This window comes from Crocodylus siamensis, chromosome 3, assembly GCF_052110815.1.
Source record: "Crocodylus siamensis isolate JL-2025a chromosome 3, ASM5211081v1, whole genome shotgun sequence".
Classification (NCBI taxonomy): domain Eukaryota; kingdom Metazoa; phylum Chordata; order Crocodylia; family Crocodylidae; genus Crocodylus; species Crocodylus siamensis.
In genome coordinates, this window is record NC_143397.1 from 182,512,603 (window position 1) to 182,530,895 (window position 18,293).

Below are 18,293 nucleotides of genomic sequence, written 5' to 3' on the forward strand. Positions count from 1 at the left end.
ATTGACTTCTGTCAATTATCACCCTCTGGGTCTGACAATGGAGCCAATTTCCCAGCCAGTGGATCGTGGTGGACCCAAGGCCACAATTGGCCAGTTTCACCAAGAGGTGATCATAGAATACCAGACCGAAGGTTTTTCTGAAGTCAAGATATATGACATCAATCTCTTCTCCCCTGTCCAGGTGATAGGTCACCTGCTTGTAAAAGGAAATGAGATTGGTGAAGAAAGACCTACCCACAAGAAACCCGTGCTGGCTATCCCTCAGGATGCTGGCATCAGCCAGTCCATTAAGGATGGCCTCTTTAATACACTTTTCTAAGACCTTCCCTGGGATAGAGGTCAGGCTGATGGGCCTATAGTTAGCCTGATTCCACTTTCCTCCTGTTGCAGGACACTCCCGTGCCCTGCTCCTAGTGAGCTATGAACTTAAGGGGGGAGGTGTGTCGCAGGACACTCTCGTGCCCTGCCCCTATAAAGAGTTACAGGTGCTGGTTGCTGACCACAGTTCGGTCAGCTGACCGGAAGGGGGCAGGGCCTGGCCTATATAAACAAGCCAGGCTGAGGCCAAGCAGGCAGTTCCCCACTAACATCCAAGGGAGAAGGAGCTCTGCTGGAATATGCAGCCTAGAGCAGCTTGATGGCCTGAATAGCTTTGGCTCGAGGGTACTGGGAGGAGAAAGCCCTGGTAGGAATTTGAGTGATGTTCAGCCAGAGGGCTAGAGTTTGTGTTTTAGCCAGGAGGCTTAGTTTTGAGTTGTAGCCGATTGGCTTATGATATTGCTTTGTTGTTACACCAGAGGACTGGGTGAGGGTAATAGGGGTTGGAGGAGGCCTCATAGGGGCTCCACAGCGGTGTGGGGACCCCGGTGCCAGAGAGGGCACCGCATTTAGGGGTGCACTGACCCCAGGCCTGAGAGGGGGCACAGTGCGTTGAGGGCCAGGTAAGGTCGAGGCTGCCTGAGCCCCACAGGAGGCGCAGACCCGAGGAGGGGATTAAGGGGGCCAGGCACGGCTACAGCCACCTGAGCCCAAGCATGGAGATAGGCCCCAGGGAGGGCGTACAAGCGAGAGGCCCCAGGGAGGGCGCTCACTTAAGACCCAAGAGGGGAATTTGGGGCCAGGCATGGCTACAGCCACCTGGGCCCTGATTGTGAGGCAGGGCCCCAGTGCGGGCAGGACCGAGAGAGAGAGGGCCCCGGTGTGGGCACAGCCGCGAGAAAGGCCGGAGAGCATCCGCAGGGAGCGCGGAGAAAGGCCCAAGTGCAGGTGATTGAGATGAGCCTAAAAGGCGTCCGCGACGGCGTGGGCGATAGTAAGGCAAGCAAGGGGGTGCCATGAGGGCGCGGCAAGGAATTTTGACAAGACAATGTCCGGTACATCTGAGAGGCTTGGGGCGTGGTAACGGGGTGGTAGGAGCCACGCATAGCCCCTAAGGCTTTAGTGCACGGAGTCATCTGAGGCGGGACACAGACTTGAATACATCAGGGGGACCATGTCCAAGGGGGTGAGAAGGCAGCCTCCCATAACACTGATAACATCAAAGACATGGCGGGCGAGAACGAGGGTGCATCGACACCAACTTGGCACGGTAGGGGGTACTAGGAGAGATCACGGCCGCTTCTTAGACACTGCCCTGTGACACCTCCCTTTCTTGAAGATAAGCAGCACATTGGCCTTCTTCCAGTCTTCAGGCACTACACCAGAGCACGAGGAGTTTTCAAAGATCCATGCCAGAGCCTGGGCTATGATGCTTGCCAGCTCCTTGAGTACCCTGGGGTGTAAATTGTCAGGGCCAGCTGACTTGAAGGTATCCAGCCTCTCAAGGTGTTCCTTCACGAGGTCAGCATTGACGGAGGGCAGGGGATCTCCCTGACTCGGACCTCCCTGTCCCATAGCAGGCATGGGCCTCCCATGGGACTGATGAAAGACCAACGCAAAGTACCTATTTAAAAGGTTGGCTTTTTCCTGGGTGTCAGTTGTCCCATCTGGTTCAGCAGGGGTCCACTGTTGCCCTTGCTTTTCCTCTGGCTCCCCACATATCTGAAAAAGGACTATTTATTGTCCTTGATGCTTGAAGCTAGTTGGAGTTCAGTTGCAGCCTTGGCTTTCCTGGTTTGCTCCCTGCAGGACTGGACCAGTGCAGAATATTCCTCCTTGGAGGTGAATCCCATCCTCCATCCTTTGTAGGCCTTTCTTTTTAGCGTCAGGAGGTCTGCTAGATCCCTGGAGAGCCAGGGGGGCTGCTGTGCCCTCTTGCTGCCTGTTGCAGAGCACTCGGATGTCCTGCACCTAAAAGCAGAAATGGCTCAGGAGAGACCCCTAGTAGTGAGAAGGGGGAGGCTCAACTGCCAGTCACCAGGGCAGCACAGGTGCTGGTTGCTAGGAGAACCAAGGGAATCAGCTGACAGGAAGGTGCAGGGCTTGGCCTCTTCCTAAGCCCAAGCATAAGGCCTGGAGAGCAGTTCCCCTCTGGCAGCCAAGGTGGGGGAAGCTCAGCCAACGCAGAGAGAAAGGAGAAGATAGACTGCAGGAGCATCCCCTGGTTGCGGCTATGGGTTGGAGTATTTTCCCGGTAGGGACAGAACATGGTTTTGACCAGATGGTTTAGTTTACGTTATAGCCCAGGGGCTTTGTGTTTTATGTTTACTATTTTTACTGGAGGGCCGGGTGAGGCTATTAGGGGTGGAGGAGGCCTCATAGGGACGCCACGATAGCGTGGGGTTTCCTGGCGCCAAAGAGGGCGCAGCATTGTTTGGGGCACATTGGCCCCAGCCCCGGAGTGAGAGGGAGCAGCAAGGAGCCCCAGAAGTAAAGAAGAGGGCCAAGGCATAGGGCAAACCATGTCAAGTACCATCTGTGAGGCTTGGGCTGCAGTGTAGGGGAGGAAAAGGAGCCGCAGAGAGTGCCCCCGGACACCGGGCATATAGAGTGGGCAGCCTCCCGCTAATTACATCACTCAATCAATTAAGATCAAGGCATGGCAGGCAAGTAAGCAGGCAGTTAGCCCAAGACAGGAAGGTGGAACCACCAGCAGAAAGTCTCCAGCGAGATACCCTGTCACACTGACTTTCCTCCAAGATGGAATAGAATTTGCTTGAAAAAGAGTCAGTGCTGAGGGTGACTGAGTGCAATGGTTACTATGACTTTATGCAGATGGGCAAAATTAACCCAGGCTTACGGGCAAGTTCCACCAGCATGTTTGCCCATTATGGGTCTTGGCTTTGTGCTAAGTGTTCTATAGGCATGCCCAGTGCAGGCTGCATTCAATCAACTTCATAGCTGGTTTCTATGGCTTAACCCAAGTTGCAGCAGTTGAATGGTAGATAATGTATTTAACAAGTTTTCATGGTCCAAAGGACCAGAACATGCTTCAAATGTCAAAGTACAGGAAACCATCACTATTCGTGGATTCAGCATTCGCTGTTTCAAATATTCCTGAATGCCAAACCTGCATCTGAAATACACTTAAATGAGCTCCTTGGGAGCTCTGCACTTGCCACCACAGGGCTCCTGCTGCTGCCACTGCGCTCCCACCACCTCCAGTGTAGCTGTGCCCTCTCCTCAGCTGCCAGTGGCACTGTGTTCATGAATGGAGATGGTGTTCATGAATGCAGTGCCTTATTCACAGATTTTACCATTCCCCAGGGATATGAGAACATATCCCCTGCAAATGGCGAGGGTCTCCTGTAGCTGTATTCTGAATCATCCATATTGTAAAGCACACAAAAATGTATCTGTTTGGCTGGGGAGTGACAATAGCTTTGAAGTATCTGATACTTGAACTATCTAATGTTGAACTAATGAGGTTTTACTGTACTAGCTTTGCAGGGACTAGATCCATTGTTTCTTTAAGTCAATGGCAGCATTGCCACTGATCTCCAACACTATTCCTCATGCTCTTGGTCTGCAGGGTAGGTGACTGGTGGTCAGGCCTGCAATTCTTGGCATGAATATGATGTAATACCATCCAAATTTGAAGAGACCAAAGCACATACTTTTAATGGTAGATTGTACAATTTATCTATATGATCCAAAAACAGTAGAAACTACCAAAAGAACATAATGAACATTTCCAAAGTAGGGAATTTTTCTGTGCCATGAAAAATGGCCTGCTTTTTGAAAATACCATAAAAGTGTTTCTATAATAAGGAATAAGTCTGATCCTGCATCCTTTTCCCTTGGGGGTGACTTTAGTAAACACTAGTAGTCTACCGAAGTAGATTGTTATAGGTCTTATTCTAAACTCCTTAAATGACAAGCAGTTATTCACACAAGTGTCCCCAGTGACTTCAACAGACCTCAGTGCTCGCCAATGCAAGCAAAGTATTCATAGGCTGGTTGTATATACACAATGGAGACAGTTACTAGTATCACTTGGCACATATTAAATCTACTACTGTTGAATTATTTTCATCCAGTGGGAATGGATGTGAACATATGCTGTATGCTATATTGGAAAAAAACAGTTCATTCTTTTTCGTCCATCTTTTTTGCTGGATGACTACACAACTTGACACAACAGTCAGTCAGGCTTCAGCACTTTTATCTGTACATATGCCCTTTATTCTATCTGTTTGTCCTTTATTCTACCTGTTTCTCCTCATCTGAGTTTCCATTGTTTGCAAATAACATTTACCCAGTGTTCCAAACAAAACAGCATGGTAAGTTAGAATTATGAAATGTACAAAGAAGAAATGTTTCTTCCTCTATATTTTGTGTCACAGAACAGTAGTCTTACCCCACAAACAAATCTAATACTTTGTTTTTAAAGCTGTCAGCTAAATCAACATATGAATGCCATCAGAACTACACACAAACTGAAGGAAAAGAAAGAGAAAGAGAAAGCAAAAAAAGACAAGAATAAAGTTAAAAACATCCCCAGACTTTCGATATGTGGATGGGTTTTTGGATGATTTGTTTTATAATAACATAGACACTTGATAGGCAAATATTTGTTTATAATGATGAAGTGATTTTACTTTTATCCAGAGGGAAAAGAGATAAATCAAACATAGCATATATCACTATTACGTTTGCTGGTGACTTTTCTGGCTTTTTTAAATTTCAAAATTGTTTGAAAATTCTGAAGTTGACGAATTGAGTCTGTGAGATCTAGTCATTACCATTTTTATGCAATACATCAGGTCAAGGACATGCATTGTTTAAAAAAAGGCTACCTGTTTAATATACTAACATAGTGTCATGGTGTGTGAATAAATTATGAAGAATCAATTATGGGAATGACAGAAATGTAAAATCTGCCAGGTATGTTTTATAATGGTTATCAACTCAAAAGAAGAGATTAATAAGTTTTCTTTAACTGACTGCTAAATAAAAAAAACAAAACCAAAAACCTAAAACTTAAAGCCACAACCAATGCATTGGTCATCTTTTTTTTTCCCTAAACGCTTCCTTAATTCTTTCACTTTTCCAGCCTCTAGGCTTCCACAATGTGTTTCTACATGGACGATACCATGGATACTTTACTACCCTGATGGATTCCATTCCCTGTTTCCATAGATCTCACCAAAAAAGTGTTAGCAGAAGAGTTCCAGAGAAAGTCCACATCAGCAGAAGCTTTCACTAAATTACTAGCTTCTCTAAGGGTGTTGAAAAATATATGAATGAGATAATAGGCTTCCCAATTCTCTCTTCAAATTATGCTCAAATCTTAATTTCCTATGGATTTGTGCCAGACAAACCTGCAAACTGTCAAGATATTTTAAATTAGTGAACAAAGGGAATAAATTCAGGAAAGATGGAAGGTGTGTGAGGGGGAAGAAACCTCTGACCTGACATTACCAAATAAATAAATAAATAAAAAGACACTAAGATGAAAACAAAATAGTGTCATGGATTTACATATGGGGTTTTGATGGAAACTAGGGCTGGGTTTTAAATCAAAACTCACCATCTCAAAACCACTTCTTTTCATCCGCCTGCAGGACTTGAGGTAAGTACGTATGCGTTTTCTGGCACGCTCTTGATACTCAGGGAATTGTCGCCTGCATGAGTCAATGATAGCCTGGATCTTTTCTTTGGGCTGCTTAGAGATTGGGACCATTCGGTCCAAGTTTTCATCTACAAACAGCCTGACAAACATCTGTTGGCAAGAGGGAGACAGAGGAGAAGGGTTTGGAGGGCTGCTCTCTTCTCTTCCTAGTTTCCTGTCTTGAATACTGATAGGAAGACACTTTTTTCTATGTACTGAAGAGCTTGGTAATGGGAAGCCAGAAATGTTAAGCAGACAACTCTTTAAAGGACTTTTTAGTGTTGATAAAAAGGCAAGAAAAGAATAAACTATAGTGTGTAGAAATTGTGAGATGAATCACAATAGATTAAGTGGTGCCTATTTCAAAACTTGCCATTAACAATAAGCTATGATTGCTATATTGTTTGTTGAACTTTATCTGACTATTTCCCCACCTTGAACAATTGCTCATGTTATCATGCATAATTACATATCTTGGGAATGCAACAGAAAATAGCTGACCACTAGACTGCTCTTAAGATAAACTAGCTGCAACCCCTTTCCATCCATTGGGCCAACATGCACGCATACATACATACACAAAACACAGTTAGGTTTTCCTCACTGATAAAGATGGCATTTTGCCTTAAAGTTCTAAATAGAACACAGTAAAACTGGTATTTGTTGGCAAGACAAATAATAAGTTTAATGTGCTTTAAAAAAATCCTTCTGTAAATCAATGTGCCTCTAATATTGCCAAATCCATGAACAACAAGACAAGAGGAAAATAGTAAAGTTAACCAAGGCAGTAAGTGCTATGGGACTTACATTAAAAGCTTTCAGTCGCTCAGCTTCTACCCCATCAGATTCATTAACTTTCTCAGCATCTTCCTGTTCATCATGGTCATCCTCATCCTCATCTCCTCGGTTGAGAGACAGATCTTCAGCACCTCTGTCTACACTTTCATTCTTGCCAGAGTCGTAACTGGAGTAACTATGTGCTGGGGACTGAGAATAAAAAAGAGAAATTGATTTTTTTTTTAAAAGAAGATAACTGCACCAGGTGATCAAATCTGCTCCTTTTGTCAAATACAGTCCTTCTTAAACTAGCATGCTGGTGAATGATGTATAGAACAAACTCCGTAATTTATTGCATAAAATGATTTATCCAGCCCTGGCATAAAAGTTCACCATAAAGGGGGACTTTTCCATGATCTTACCATTTCAAAACCTGAAAGCAGCCATATAAGATGAAGTCAAGTAAATCAGTGTATATATGCCTCTCCTGTGATATTTAAATTCCAGATGAAATGTTTGCTGAAGTCTTGGTTTGAACTGTTAATTTAAGACTGTTCCAGATTAGCTCTGTTACATCAGCTGAAGTGTAAATAAATTCCTGAAGACTTGCATACGAACTAAATGAAAATGACATACTTTAAGGTAGGCCAGAAGTCAGGGAGAGGGAGTGATGTTCATTCATCAGCATAAATCTTTATTGCCTAGAGCTTTAGTAAGTTGTTCATAAATATAAAGATAATAATGCTATTGTTTTCATTTCTATTAATTCAAACAGATTTGAATTCTAATAGGCATTCATAATAGTAACAAACATACACATCTCTGTTTCATCCTTGAAGTTCTTTTCACATAACAGTATTCAGAATTTCAGAAGTAAGAATTCACATATCCGTATTCAGAATTTTTCCCTGAGCAGAAGCCTTTTTATTTTGGATAAATCACAGATGAGCATTCATTACACAATTATTCACTCAGAGTGTCAAAAAACTTGGCAGCTACTAAGTCAGTCAAATATTGTAGGTTTTCCATAATGGTATCAGATTTTAGTTGGATAGTTACTCTGTGCATATACTCTGTACTGAAAACCATGGTGTGCAAAAATAGTAACAGAAAAGGCCACCTAAAGACAAAAGTACACAACCATATTCTGTTCTTTGCTACATAAATGAAAATCTGAAACTGCTCTAATGAAGTTATTACTGTTATTTAGATCTCAATTTGATCTGCAACATCTCCATTTCCCCCTTTTTTTTTATTTACATAATTTTATAGGCCTACTCCAAAGCATGCTGAAGTCCATTAATTTCAGACAGCTTTGAATCAAATCCTATAAGATGGTTCTCAACAGATCAGCATACACATTTCTAAGGTTTTTTATACAATGGAATATCTAAACATTTCACAAAAATGAGGACAAAGCCCAAAACAAAAAGGGTCATATTTTCAAACCAGTGCCTACAATTATGATGCCTGATCCAGATTTAGGGAGCTGCAGAGATTACCTTATTGGCCCTCTCCCCACTTACATAATGGAATATATGGCACCTACCCTGTATCTTGCAGACAGGGGCAATTTATTGTGATATCATCATATAGCTGAACCATAGTATGGACATGGGAAAATCTAGGCACGAAAACCAATATAAAAAGGCAGTTTTAACAGCTCCTTTCTTGGCTTTTCTTTCTTTCTCCATTGTCTTTATTCCTCTCTTCCTCTCCCTTTATTCTCATTTTCTTCTCTTTGCCTTGTTTCTTTTATTTCCTATATTATTTTTGCAACTGTCTCTTTCATTTCCTTGAGTATCTTAGTTTCATAGTTTCTAGGGTCGGAAGGGACCTGAGCAGATCATGTAGTCTGACCCCCTGCCATGGCAGGAAAGAATACTGGGGTCAAATGACCCCAGCAAGATGTTCATCTAACCTCCTCTTAAACACCCCCAGGGTAGGAGCCTGCACCACTTCTCTTGGAAGCTGGTTCCAGACCCTAGCCGCCCTGACCGTGAAGTAGCACCTCCTGATATCTAACCTAAACCTACCCTCTGCCAGATTGTGACCGTTATTCCTGGTCACTCCTGGCAGTGCTCGGGGAAACACTGACTTCCCCAATGCCTGCTGATCCCCCCTGACTAGTTTATAACAGGCCACAAGATCCCCCCTCAGCCTTCTCTTTTGGAGGCTGAACAGGTTCAGGTCCCGCAGCTTGTCCTCATAGGGCCTGCCCTGCTGTCCCCTGATCATGCGAGTGGCCCTCCTCTGGACCCTGTCCATGCTGTCGACATCCCTCTTGAAGTGTGGTGCCCAGAACTGGATGCAGTACTCCAGCTGCAGCCTGGTCAGTGCTGCATAGAGGGGGAAGATCACCTCCTTGGACCTGCTCAAGATGTATCTATGGATGCATGCCAAGGTACAGTTGGCCTTCCTTACTGCCTCCCCACACTGCCGGCCCATGTTCTTTTAGATGTTCACGCTCTGTTTCTAATTCCTACTCCCTTTTTGCCTTGTATACTCTAGATTTGGGGTAAACTATAGGGTTTCAGAGTCCTACAGAACAAATCCTCTAATCCTCCCATCCGGTCTCTCAGTCTTCTTTTTAGAACCTTTGTGTCCTGCTCACTCTGGCTTTCCTGCCCTCAGTGATGGTTTTTACAGTCCCTCTCCTTCTCCTGGACTCTCAGCTCCCCTAAATTTTAACGAGTCTCCCTGTGGTGGCTGTAGGCAACACAGAGGAAGGCTAGGAGGAACAACAGATAAGGCAACAGAAAACCAACCTCCTGTCCATGACACTCAGCAGAGAAGGAAGCTCAGCAGTACTCCTCCTAGTTAACCTACATGGGGCAAAGCAGGTTTGCTAGTGTTCCCTGTGAGTCAGAGGGCCCAAGACTGATTATGATGGCAAAACAAGGACCTGCAAGAGCCAGTGATGGGTAAGGACCTGTTCCAGTGCAGGACTCCTGTTCATAGATTGACTCCTGTTCAGAGAAAGTGCTGAACTAACCACAGAATCAGGCCCCGAGAGAAATATAATCTTACCTTGGCAAAGATGACAGACAAAACTGTGTCAAAAGCCACATAAGACTTTAACATGTGCAAGCAACACTATCTAACTTGGGTGTCTGTGACCTGCCAGGTAAATACTGTACTGAATATGAACGCGATTATCCTAAAAGCAGTCACATGTAAATAATAATTCATGGAGTTATGAGATCTCCACAGTGTGAAGAAAATCCTTCCACAACCGCAGAGACCACCATGCAAATGTGACAATCTTGCTGCAGAGATCACTATAACGAGCGCTAGTGCTGTTTGCTTTGTAGGGCCAAGCTTCTAGAGCCTGTAAACAGAGATCAAAGAGCACCATGGAGAGCTCCCTGTAGGTTTCCTGTGCTATTCATGCAAAGGGATTTGGGGTGTAGGGACAAAACAGACTGAACTCTCACTCTGAAGATTCCCTAGCATGTCGGTGGTTCACAACCTTGTTACCTGGAAAATTCCAGCTCTTAGCTTTCACTCATTTTTTTGACTACAGAAAAATAGTAGACCGATTCTTCTGTTGCAAAGAACTCACTCAGAAAGACCACAACAGGTCAGAATCTTTTTGACACTCCGGATTCCTATTTGATATCACTGGGTTTATCCTGTGATTTGTGTATAGGTGTTTGCATATCTAGCAGTGCTAATAGTGCATGGTGCCCCATCATGCCCTTAAAACAATCTCACAGCACTCTGGTTGAAAAGCATTGTTTTAGCACATAGATAAGAAACGTGAGGAGTCTCAAGGACTACTGCTGCTTCTAGGTAGCCTTGGGGGATAATTCCTTTCTCCTGATCCTGAAGACAATCCCAGCATAGAGCTGTTATTTAGGATAAAAACTGGGCATAGAAACTGGTTACTGTCACAATTTTTTCATATTTTAATAACTTCTGAAGCAATATGCAGTTGGAGATATGATATAGGTTGGAAGGTGGGCATTACTGTGTTCCTCTATTTAATTATTATTATACTAATACATAGCTATAGTACTGTGGGTAATGCCCACAGGGCTTCAACATGATTAAGAATGCATTCATTGCACTAAGCAATGCTTAAACACATAGGAAGAGATGGTTGCTACATGAAGAGTTTACAGTCTAAAGCCCTCATTCTGCAAATGCATATACTTAACTTCATGCATTGGAGTCATTCTGGGTGTGTCTATGCATTAATTAATGTGCTGTAATTATGGCTCATTAAGTTTAGTACCTGTAATTACAGGTATTAACTTAAAGCACCATAATTGGTCCTACTGTGCATTAGTGCCGGCGCATGCTTTTTTGGCGATGCTAATGCACAGTAGACTAATTCTAATGCACATTAGCACATTAACATGGGTTTTGCCCACTGCACTAATATGCAGTAGAAATAGTCTACTGTCCTCAGAGCATTGTGTGTAGACATACCCTCTCTTTAACTAAATTCAGTAAGACTATGAAGTGCAACAATTTAATCATATTAATATTGATTTTTAAAAATACAGCACGTGTGTATGTTTGTACTGAGCAAGGAGATTATAAATCATAAACCTGAACTGAGAATTTCCTTTTCTTGATGGAAATTAAAATTTAGGCCAAATATCTCCCTCCAAAAATTGCAATATTATTTTTTTTTAAAAGCACTTTATAGAGCCCATCAACTATTTGCATCAAAAAACAGTCTAAAAAAGATGTTAACTTCTGAATTTAAGCTGTAGATTTTATCATACTCTGAGAAAGTGTAAGGGTAGAATTGCAGGGTTCAATATGACTTCCAAGTTCTCAGGGTTGTAGGTGATTTTTGAGCTGTTAGGCCTGTGAACACAAGTAAAGTAAGCAAAGTCATTCCATAAATTAAACTGAGAGCAGGGTTTAGCAGCTTGTTAATTTTTTCTTTTCTTTTCTTTTTTTGTGGCAATCATGCTATTTCATTTGTGTTGACTCTTCATGAAGGGTTAGCAGAAGTATAAACTAAAAATAGTAATCATTTACTTTTGACAGCTAGGTAAAAATGTAAAATTCTAAATAAACACAGGGAACAGGTTGGTAGAGTAAGAAGTCATCATTTTTATAGCCACTTTTTTTCTTAGTTTCTACCCTAAATTCTGAATATCAGACATAAGTTATGGGATTGTGGTAGTTTGACATGTATGGGCTGAAAGAAAGAGAGGGAGAGAACAAACAGCATAACATACAATCAACGCATGTTGCACCCAAGCAGAACAAATGATGACAAGGGCCAGTGACCACTCAAGTCAAGAGTACTGTTGCCCAAATGCATACAACATCAGATGAGCCCCCAAGAAATACTGAACTTGTGATAAAAATTGAGCAATCATATATATAAAAATAAATAAAATCTGGTTACTTTTTGCTTGCCTTTTTATTTTTGAGCCTTTAGGGTTCACTCATCCAAACCATTCTCTGTAACCACAAGAGCTAGAAACTTGTATTTTTGAAAATGGAATCAAAGCTTCTTACATGACAAGGTGGCTCCAGGAAGAGGGCTTTATGAAAAGCACCAAATGTTGCAAAATGTAATATAAAAATCATGAGTTGGCAACAAGTCTATCAAAGGTAAGAAAGTATTAGAATTACCCAGATGCAAATTGCATATTGTTGAAGCAGCCCTTTTAAAAATGTACTTAATATATAGCTACACATAATGGACTGCAATACAGAAACACTGCTGCTGTCAATAGAAACCATACTGTAATTTTTTGGGGGAAAATTGAGTCAATAATTTATTATCTTCCATAGTGTTCCTATGTCTGCCAGGCTCAAGGCCTTGGGGATGACCAAGTGGAGTGAATTTTGTAGGCAGTAAGGCTAAATTTAGAAAATGCTGCCACTAATCCCAGAAAACCAGTCCTAGGTGTTGACAGCAAGAGGCTGTCTCATAGCAAGCTGCCAGATGTCACATCCACCTGGGTCATTAGGCCTTTAAAGGTTATTATCAAGTTAGTATTCTCAAATAAGAAAAATCCTGAATTTGCAAATTAAAAAAAAGCAGAGATTCAATTTAACTGAATGCTCTCAGAAGAACACTTTTTAAGGACTCAGTTTTGCCCCAGTAACTGGGTTGAGTGGTAGCTTGGTATACCAGACATCCCTTTGGATTCTATTTTTACATAAAGTAGTTGTTATATTTTTAGCTACATGATTTTGTTGATCTATCATGCCTAAACACATATTTCTATAAAGGCAGAAATACCCTACCGAAACCCCCCCCAGTTTATTAGTGAAGTTGGGATGGTTACATATAGTTCACATTTTGAAGGTTATCTTCACAACAGAAGGGTTAAACACTTATTTTTCTCAGTAAATAAATAAAAGGTCACAGAGCCCTCCAGGCAGTTATTGAGCAGTCATGACTTTTGCAGACATTGCACAAATTCATAGGATCAGTGATAAGCAATGACAGCATAACTAACAACCAGCTTTAATCATAATCAACAACCTGGATTGTACCTGGAAAGAAAGAGCACACAAACTTGAATTTAGGGATTCTCAAGTATTCACAGCTGTCCACCTATTACACAATTGTAGGGTTGAAAGGGACCTCCTGGGGCATCTAGTCTAACTCCCTCTACAAATGCAAAATGTTCTATTCCTAAACCAGTGGAGAAAAATGCTTAGCTAGCTTCTTGAAATCCTCCAATGAAGGAGATACTTTAACTTCCTGCGCAGCTTGTTTCATTGTACTACTGCTCTGACAGTAAGGATTTTTTTCCCTGAGATTTAATCTGCATCTATTTTGATTCATTTTAAACCCATTGTTTCATGGCCTGCTCTCTTTGGCAAGGGAGAACAGTTGTTTTCCCTCTTTGTCATGGCAGCCTTTCAAATATTTGAAAACTGCTATCATGAACTCCCCATCCCCAACCTTAATCTGCTTTTCTCCAAACTAAATATAACTATCTCACCTTTCCTTGTAGACTCCAAACTCCAACATCTTTGTCACTTGGTTCTGGATTCTTTCTAGTTTCTCTACATACTCCATAAAAGTAGAATCCAGAACTACTTGCAGTACTTTAGCTGAGACTCAGCAGTGCTGAGTAGAGTGTTTCATAGTTTCTAGGGTCAGAAGGGACCCGAGTAGATCATCTAGTCTGACCCCCTGCCATGGCAGAAAAGATTACTGGGGTCAAACAACCCCAGCAAGGTGTTCATCTAACCTCCTCTTAAAGACCCCCAGGGTAGGAGCCAGCACCACTTCTCTTGGAAGCTGGTTCCAGACCCTAGCCGCCCTGACCGTGAAGTAGTGCCTCCTGATATCTAGCCTAAATCTTCCCCGTTATTCCTGGTCACTCCTGGCAGTGCTTGGGGGAACAGTGTTGCTGTCACCTTCTGTGTCTTATAAAAAATGCTCCTGTTAAAGCAGACCCAATTACTTTTTTTGTCTGCACCACACGGCTGGCTACTGTCCAGTCTGTGATCTATCATAACCTGGCAGTCCTACTGCCCAGCCAATTAACCCCCATTTTCTATTTGTGCAGCTGGCTTTTCTTCCTTAGGCTGAGGATCTTACATTTGTTTTGTTGAATTAAATTTTTGTGTCTAAAAACAGGTCCTCCTATTTATCAAATTCTCTTGAATTCTAACCTGTCCTCCAAAGTGTTTGCTATGTCTCCCAGTTTTCTGTCATCTGCAAACTTTACCAGGAAGCTCTCTATTCCTGATTGTGTAAATGTAAAAGATGCCAGTCCACTCACCCCGACCCTTGCAAGGTGAAGTTGCAAGTCATGTAATTATCTCCCAGCAGATGCACATGGTAAAATATTCTGGTTTTCCATATTCTGATTTTAACCAAACTGTGCATAAAAATATAATTTTTTAAAATTACTTCCTCATACCACCTTCTTTTCTTTCCCTTTATACTGCTCTGCTTTCCTCACTTCATTTTTTTCTTTCCATCTCTTTCCTCCCTCCACATCTCTGTCTCATCTCTCCCCCACACTGAATGCATCTCAATTAATTAATGCAATAAAATTGCTTGCATATTAGGTATGCACTTCCATACACATTTTTCCAAATACAGTTATGAAGGTATAGTTCTTGAAGTCACTCCTTTGAAAAGAAAGAAATAGCAATAGTTGCATTTAAACCAGGCAAACTTGTTCTAAAATTTTGTTATAATTTTTTTTCAAAATTTCAAATTTCAGTGGATAGAAAAACAATGTTTTTAAAAATCCAATTATGTTTATAATGATAAGGTTTTTGGAAAGGACAATAATATGAATTAGTGAGGGTACATTTTGTGCTTTTTGCTAGAAAAAATCAAATACATAAGGTATATTAGAAAAAACTCAGTCATAAATATTTTTTTTTAGCAATGTCAAGTATTGGGAGCCAAATGAAATATATTTTATCCATTGGCTCAAATATTCACTTCTTTTACTAAATTCTAAGTTTGTATGCCTCTACAATTCAGATTGTGAGTTTAATTGTCAGGATGGGCAGAGTTTGAACACAGGAGAATTTTTGTTCTTCAATGAAAATAAAAATAATGCATAATGTATTTGATTCCCTCCACTTAGTTTTCCCATTTGCCTATTTTGCCTGCGACTTTAAGTTCAACTCTTCCTCAAATTTTCCATCTCTTCTCTCAACTCTTATACATGGAAATATGCATTTCCCCATTTCTACAACACTGTGCATAGTCGCCACTTCTGTGACTCTTCTTGGACTACAGTTCTTCGTGGCTTCCTTTTCTTCAACCTTGAGTGACATAATGGTCTTCACATATTCTCTTCATGCCCCAGTATTTCAGACTACACTGTATATGGAACTTTAATATCCCCCTTTTCTCACTGTACAAAGTCTAATGTCTCATCCTTAAAAAAATCTAATAGCTCTCCACGCATTTCAGGATCCAAATTACAATTTACTTTCATTGTTTTTAAACTTGCAATTTGCCTTGCTCAGATTAACTTGGAACTTTATATTTGGTAAGTGAACATCCTATTCCATCTGCTAGACCACACCTGGCCTCTTCAGCTCCTTCATACAAACTTACCCCTAATGGTAGAAGAAGTTGTCCTCTCTAGCTCCTGTCACTGGGAGCTCATTGTGGGAAAATGAAGAGGTGCAAAAATGGCATTATGCTACATAAACATGATTCAGTAAATTAATTATTTCAAAGGGTTAGTGCTTTGCAGTACAGTTTATATGAAAAAGCCACATAAAACAGGAATTGTATTTTATGGAATCATAATATAAATGGCTCTTTTACACCCTTTATGAGTTCAGAGCATGAGGCCCAGAAAGACAACTGCTCGCTTAACTCTTATAATACCTGGAAAACGAAGAGTTTATTTTTCTGAACCACTTCAGACAAGTTATTTCTGTATCCCTTGCATTTCTGCAATAGTCAGAGAACAGTGGATTGTTCTATACCAAAGACCACCTATTCCCCATCTCTCAGTAAGTTAATTAACCAGACTACATGATATTATCTATTTGTACCTATTACAAAAAGATATATTTATTAAAAATAAGTACAGTAAACTCTCAATTATTTAGACACTTCTATTCCAGAGGGATTTATCAGGATAGATACAAGTCTGGGTAACTGAAAGATAAGAGATAATTGAAAGGCCCTCTGAAACAGAGCTCTCCTCTCTACATTTTCTTCTCTTAACTAAAAGACACTGTATTCTTGGTCTATCCCCACAGGTACTGACCCACATTATTGAGGCACATCACTTTTCCCTGATAGAAATAACCGCAGAAATTAGCCTGGATTCAGTGTGAAGCGATAGAGGAAACAGAATATCTCTGCCAAACTAACAGCAAATCTGCTTAGTAACAGCAATTTAACCAACCTTTTCCCAAGTCTGAATTCTCTGCAACTCATCTCTATTCATTTGGTTTGTCCACATCCTACTTATCCACTTAACTCTGTCCCAGTCATTTTGAAAGAGCAGGAATCTCTGGCTGATCATCAAAATTAGCAAGTAGCGTTATTCCATCAAATTCAAGCCAAACACAAGTCAGAACAGCAGACTTAATAATTTTGGGGGCCTGCATGCTTCCTAAAGGTCTTTTTTATTATGATTTATATGTAAATTGGTGGAGGAAACTAGGCACTTGCAATCAAGGTGCTCAAAACATCTTTTGTAATTGGCTATTACAAAAACCAATTTTGTTGCCTATAGACAGGCTGTCCTTTGTGGGACTAAAAAGTCAAAGCCAAACAGGATCGAAGTCAAACAAAGACTTAACTGACTTTTTAGCAGCGTGTTCCAAAGTTCATTGGGCTGTTAGGTCTCAGCAGATCTCCAAGAGGACTGAAATTTCAGTGACAAGGATTATCAAATGATATGTTCTGCCATCTCTTCCAGAAAGCTTTATCCCAGGAATGGAAGGTAAATATTGTACAGCTTATCTTGCCTGCCATAAAATAACCCAACTCTTTGGGGTAACTGCGCCCCATTTAAGACTTTAAACACTGTCACCAATATCTTCTTTTTCACCAAGAGTGAAACCAAAAGAAAAAATAATAGCGATGCCCTGACCTCTTGCCAGGGGCTGTCCTTGACAAACTGCCCTGTTGGGAGGGACAAAGACTCTGAGGCTTGAGAATTTGCTGATATCTGTTCAAAACCCTGTTTCTGATCACAGAGCTAATTAACACATTAAGTGCAGACAGCTACTGGATGAGGTATGGTACTGTTTTCCTTTAAATTTTATGACTACAAAACCCCGAGTGCAGAGAACAAAGAATGCATTGAGGAACTAAAACTGAAAAGCAAGAAGATAGAAGAGAACAGTTTAATTCTGGTTCTGAAAAGCTTTTCTAGGTGTATTCATTTTTAATTTATCCTAGCTCCTCCCCCTCCCTATATCCATCCTGGCTTCTCTTACCTACTGCATGCCTGCATAGCAGCATCACAAAGGTTCCTTCACCTTTCTCCTTCCCACTTTGAGCACTATGGAAGCACAGAAGTACAGCAGGGTAGGGAGGAGATTCAAAAACAATTGGTGGAAGCAGTGGAGGAGAGAACTCCAACTCACCTGTCTCCATCCTTTGAAACAAATCTAGGCTCTCCCTCCTTCAGTTTGTGTTGCTCAGTCATTAGAGTCATATGCCAGAATAGGTGAGAGGAGACAGTCCTGTCACTCCTGCTCTTCTGATCATGTGAGTCTGACAGATCATTTACATCTTGAGAAGTACACATTGGAGGAAAAAAGACAGCAACGGTAACACATTGAGAGACAGACTCATGCAAAAACAAAGCCAATTGGTTAATCACATGCATGTTATCCATAATTATCTGTTCAGTACTGAACAGCCATTTTACAAATCGGTGCTGGCCATCAGATGACATAAAAGAAAGAAAGCTAGGAATGCAGCTTTCTCATGGGCACAGGAGTGGTAAAGAAGTTTCCTCTAGTATCATTGAAGTGACCTCTAGCTTCTGCTCCCTGGTCAAGTTCATCCTAGGCATTAACACAAATGGAATGAAGAAGCAACAATGACAAAAGGATCCCTCTACTTCAAGCTTCCTCA

At 41.5% G+C, this 18,293-nt stretch overlaps 1 protein-coding gene across 3 annotated transcripts in view; it reads right to left on the bottom strand.

The window, feature by feature from the left end:
- The window catches only part of NOL4 (nucleolar protein 4), a 291,097-nt gene that overhangs the window by 60,587 nt on the left and 212,217 nt on the right, over positions 1-18,293 (bottom strand). For 2 of the 3 annotated variants that reach the window (XM_090039912.1, XM_090039914.1), the window contains 2 exons: positions 6,800-6,979; positions 5,912-6,103 (listed from right to left, as the gene is read on the bottom strand). In XM_090039912.1, coding sequence (XP_089896038.1) covers positions 5,912-6,103; positions 6,800-6,979 — 372 coding nt within the window. The remainder of the gene's footprint in view (positions 1-5,911; positions 6,104-6,799; positions 6,980-18,293) is intronic. The other variant, XM_090039913.1, reaches the window with a different exon arrangement.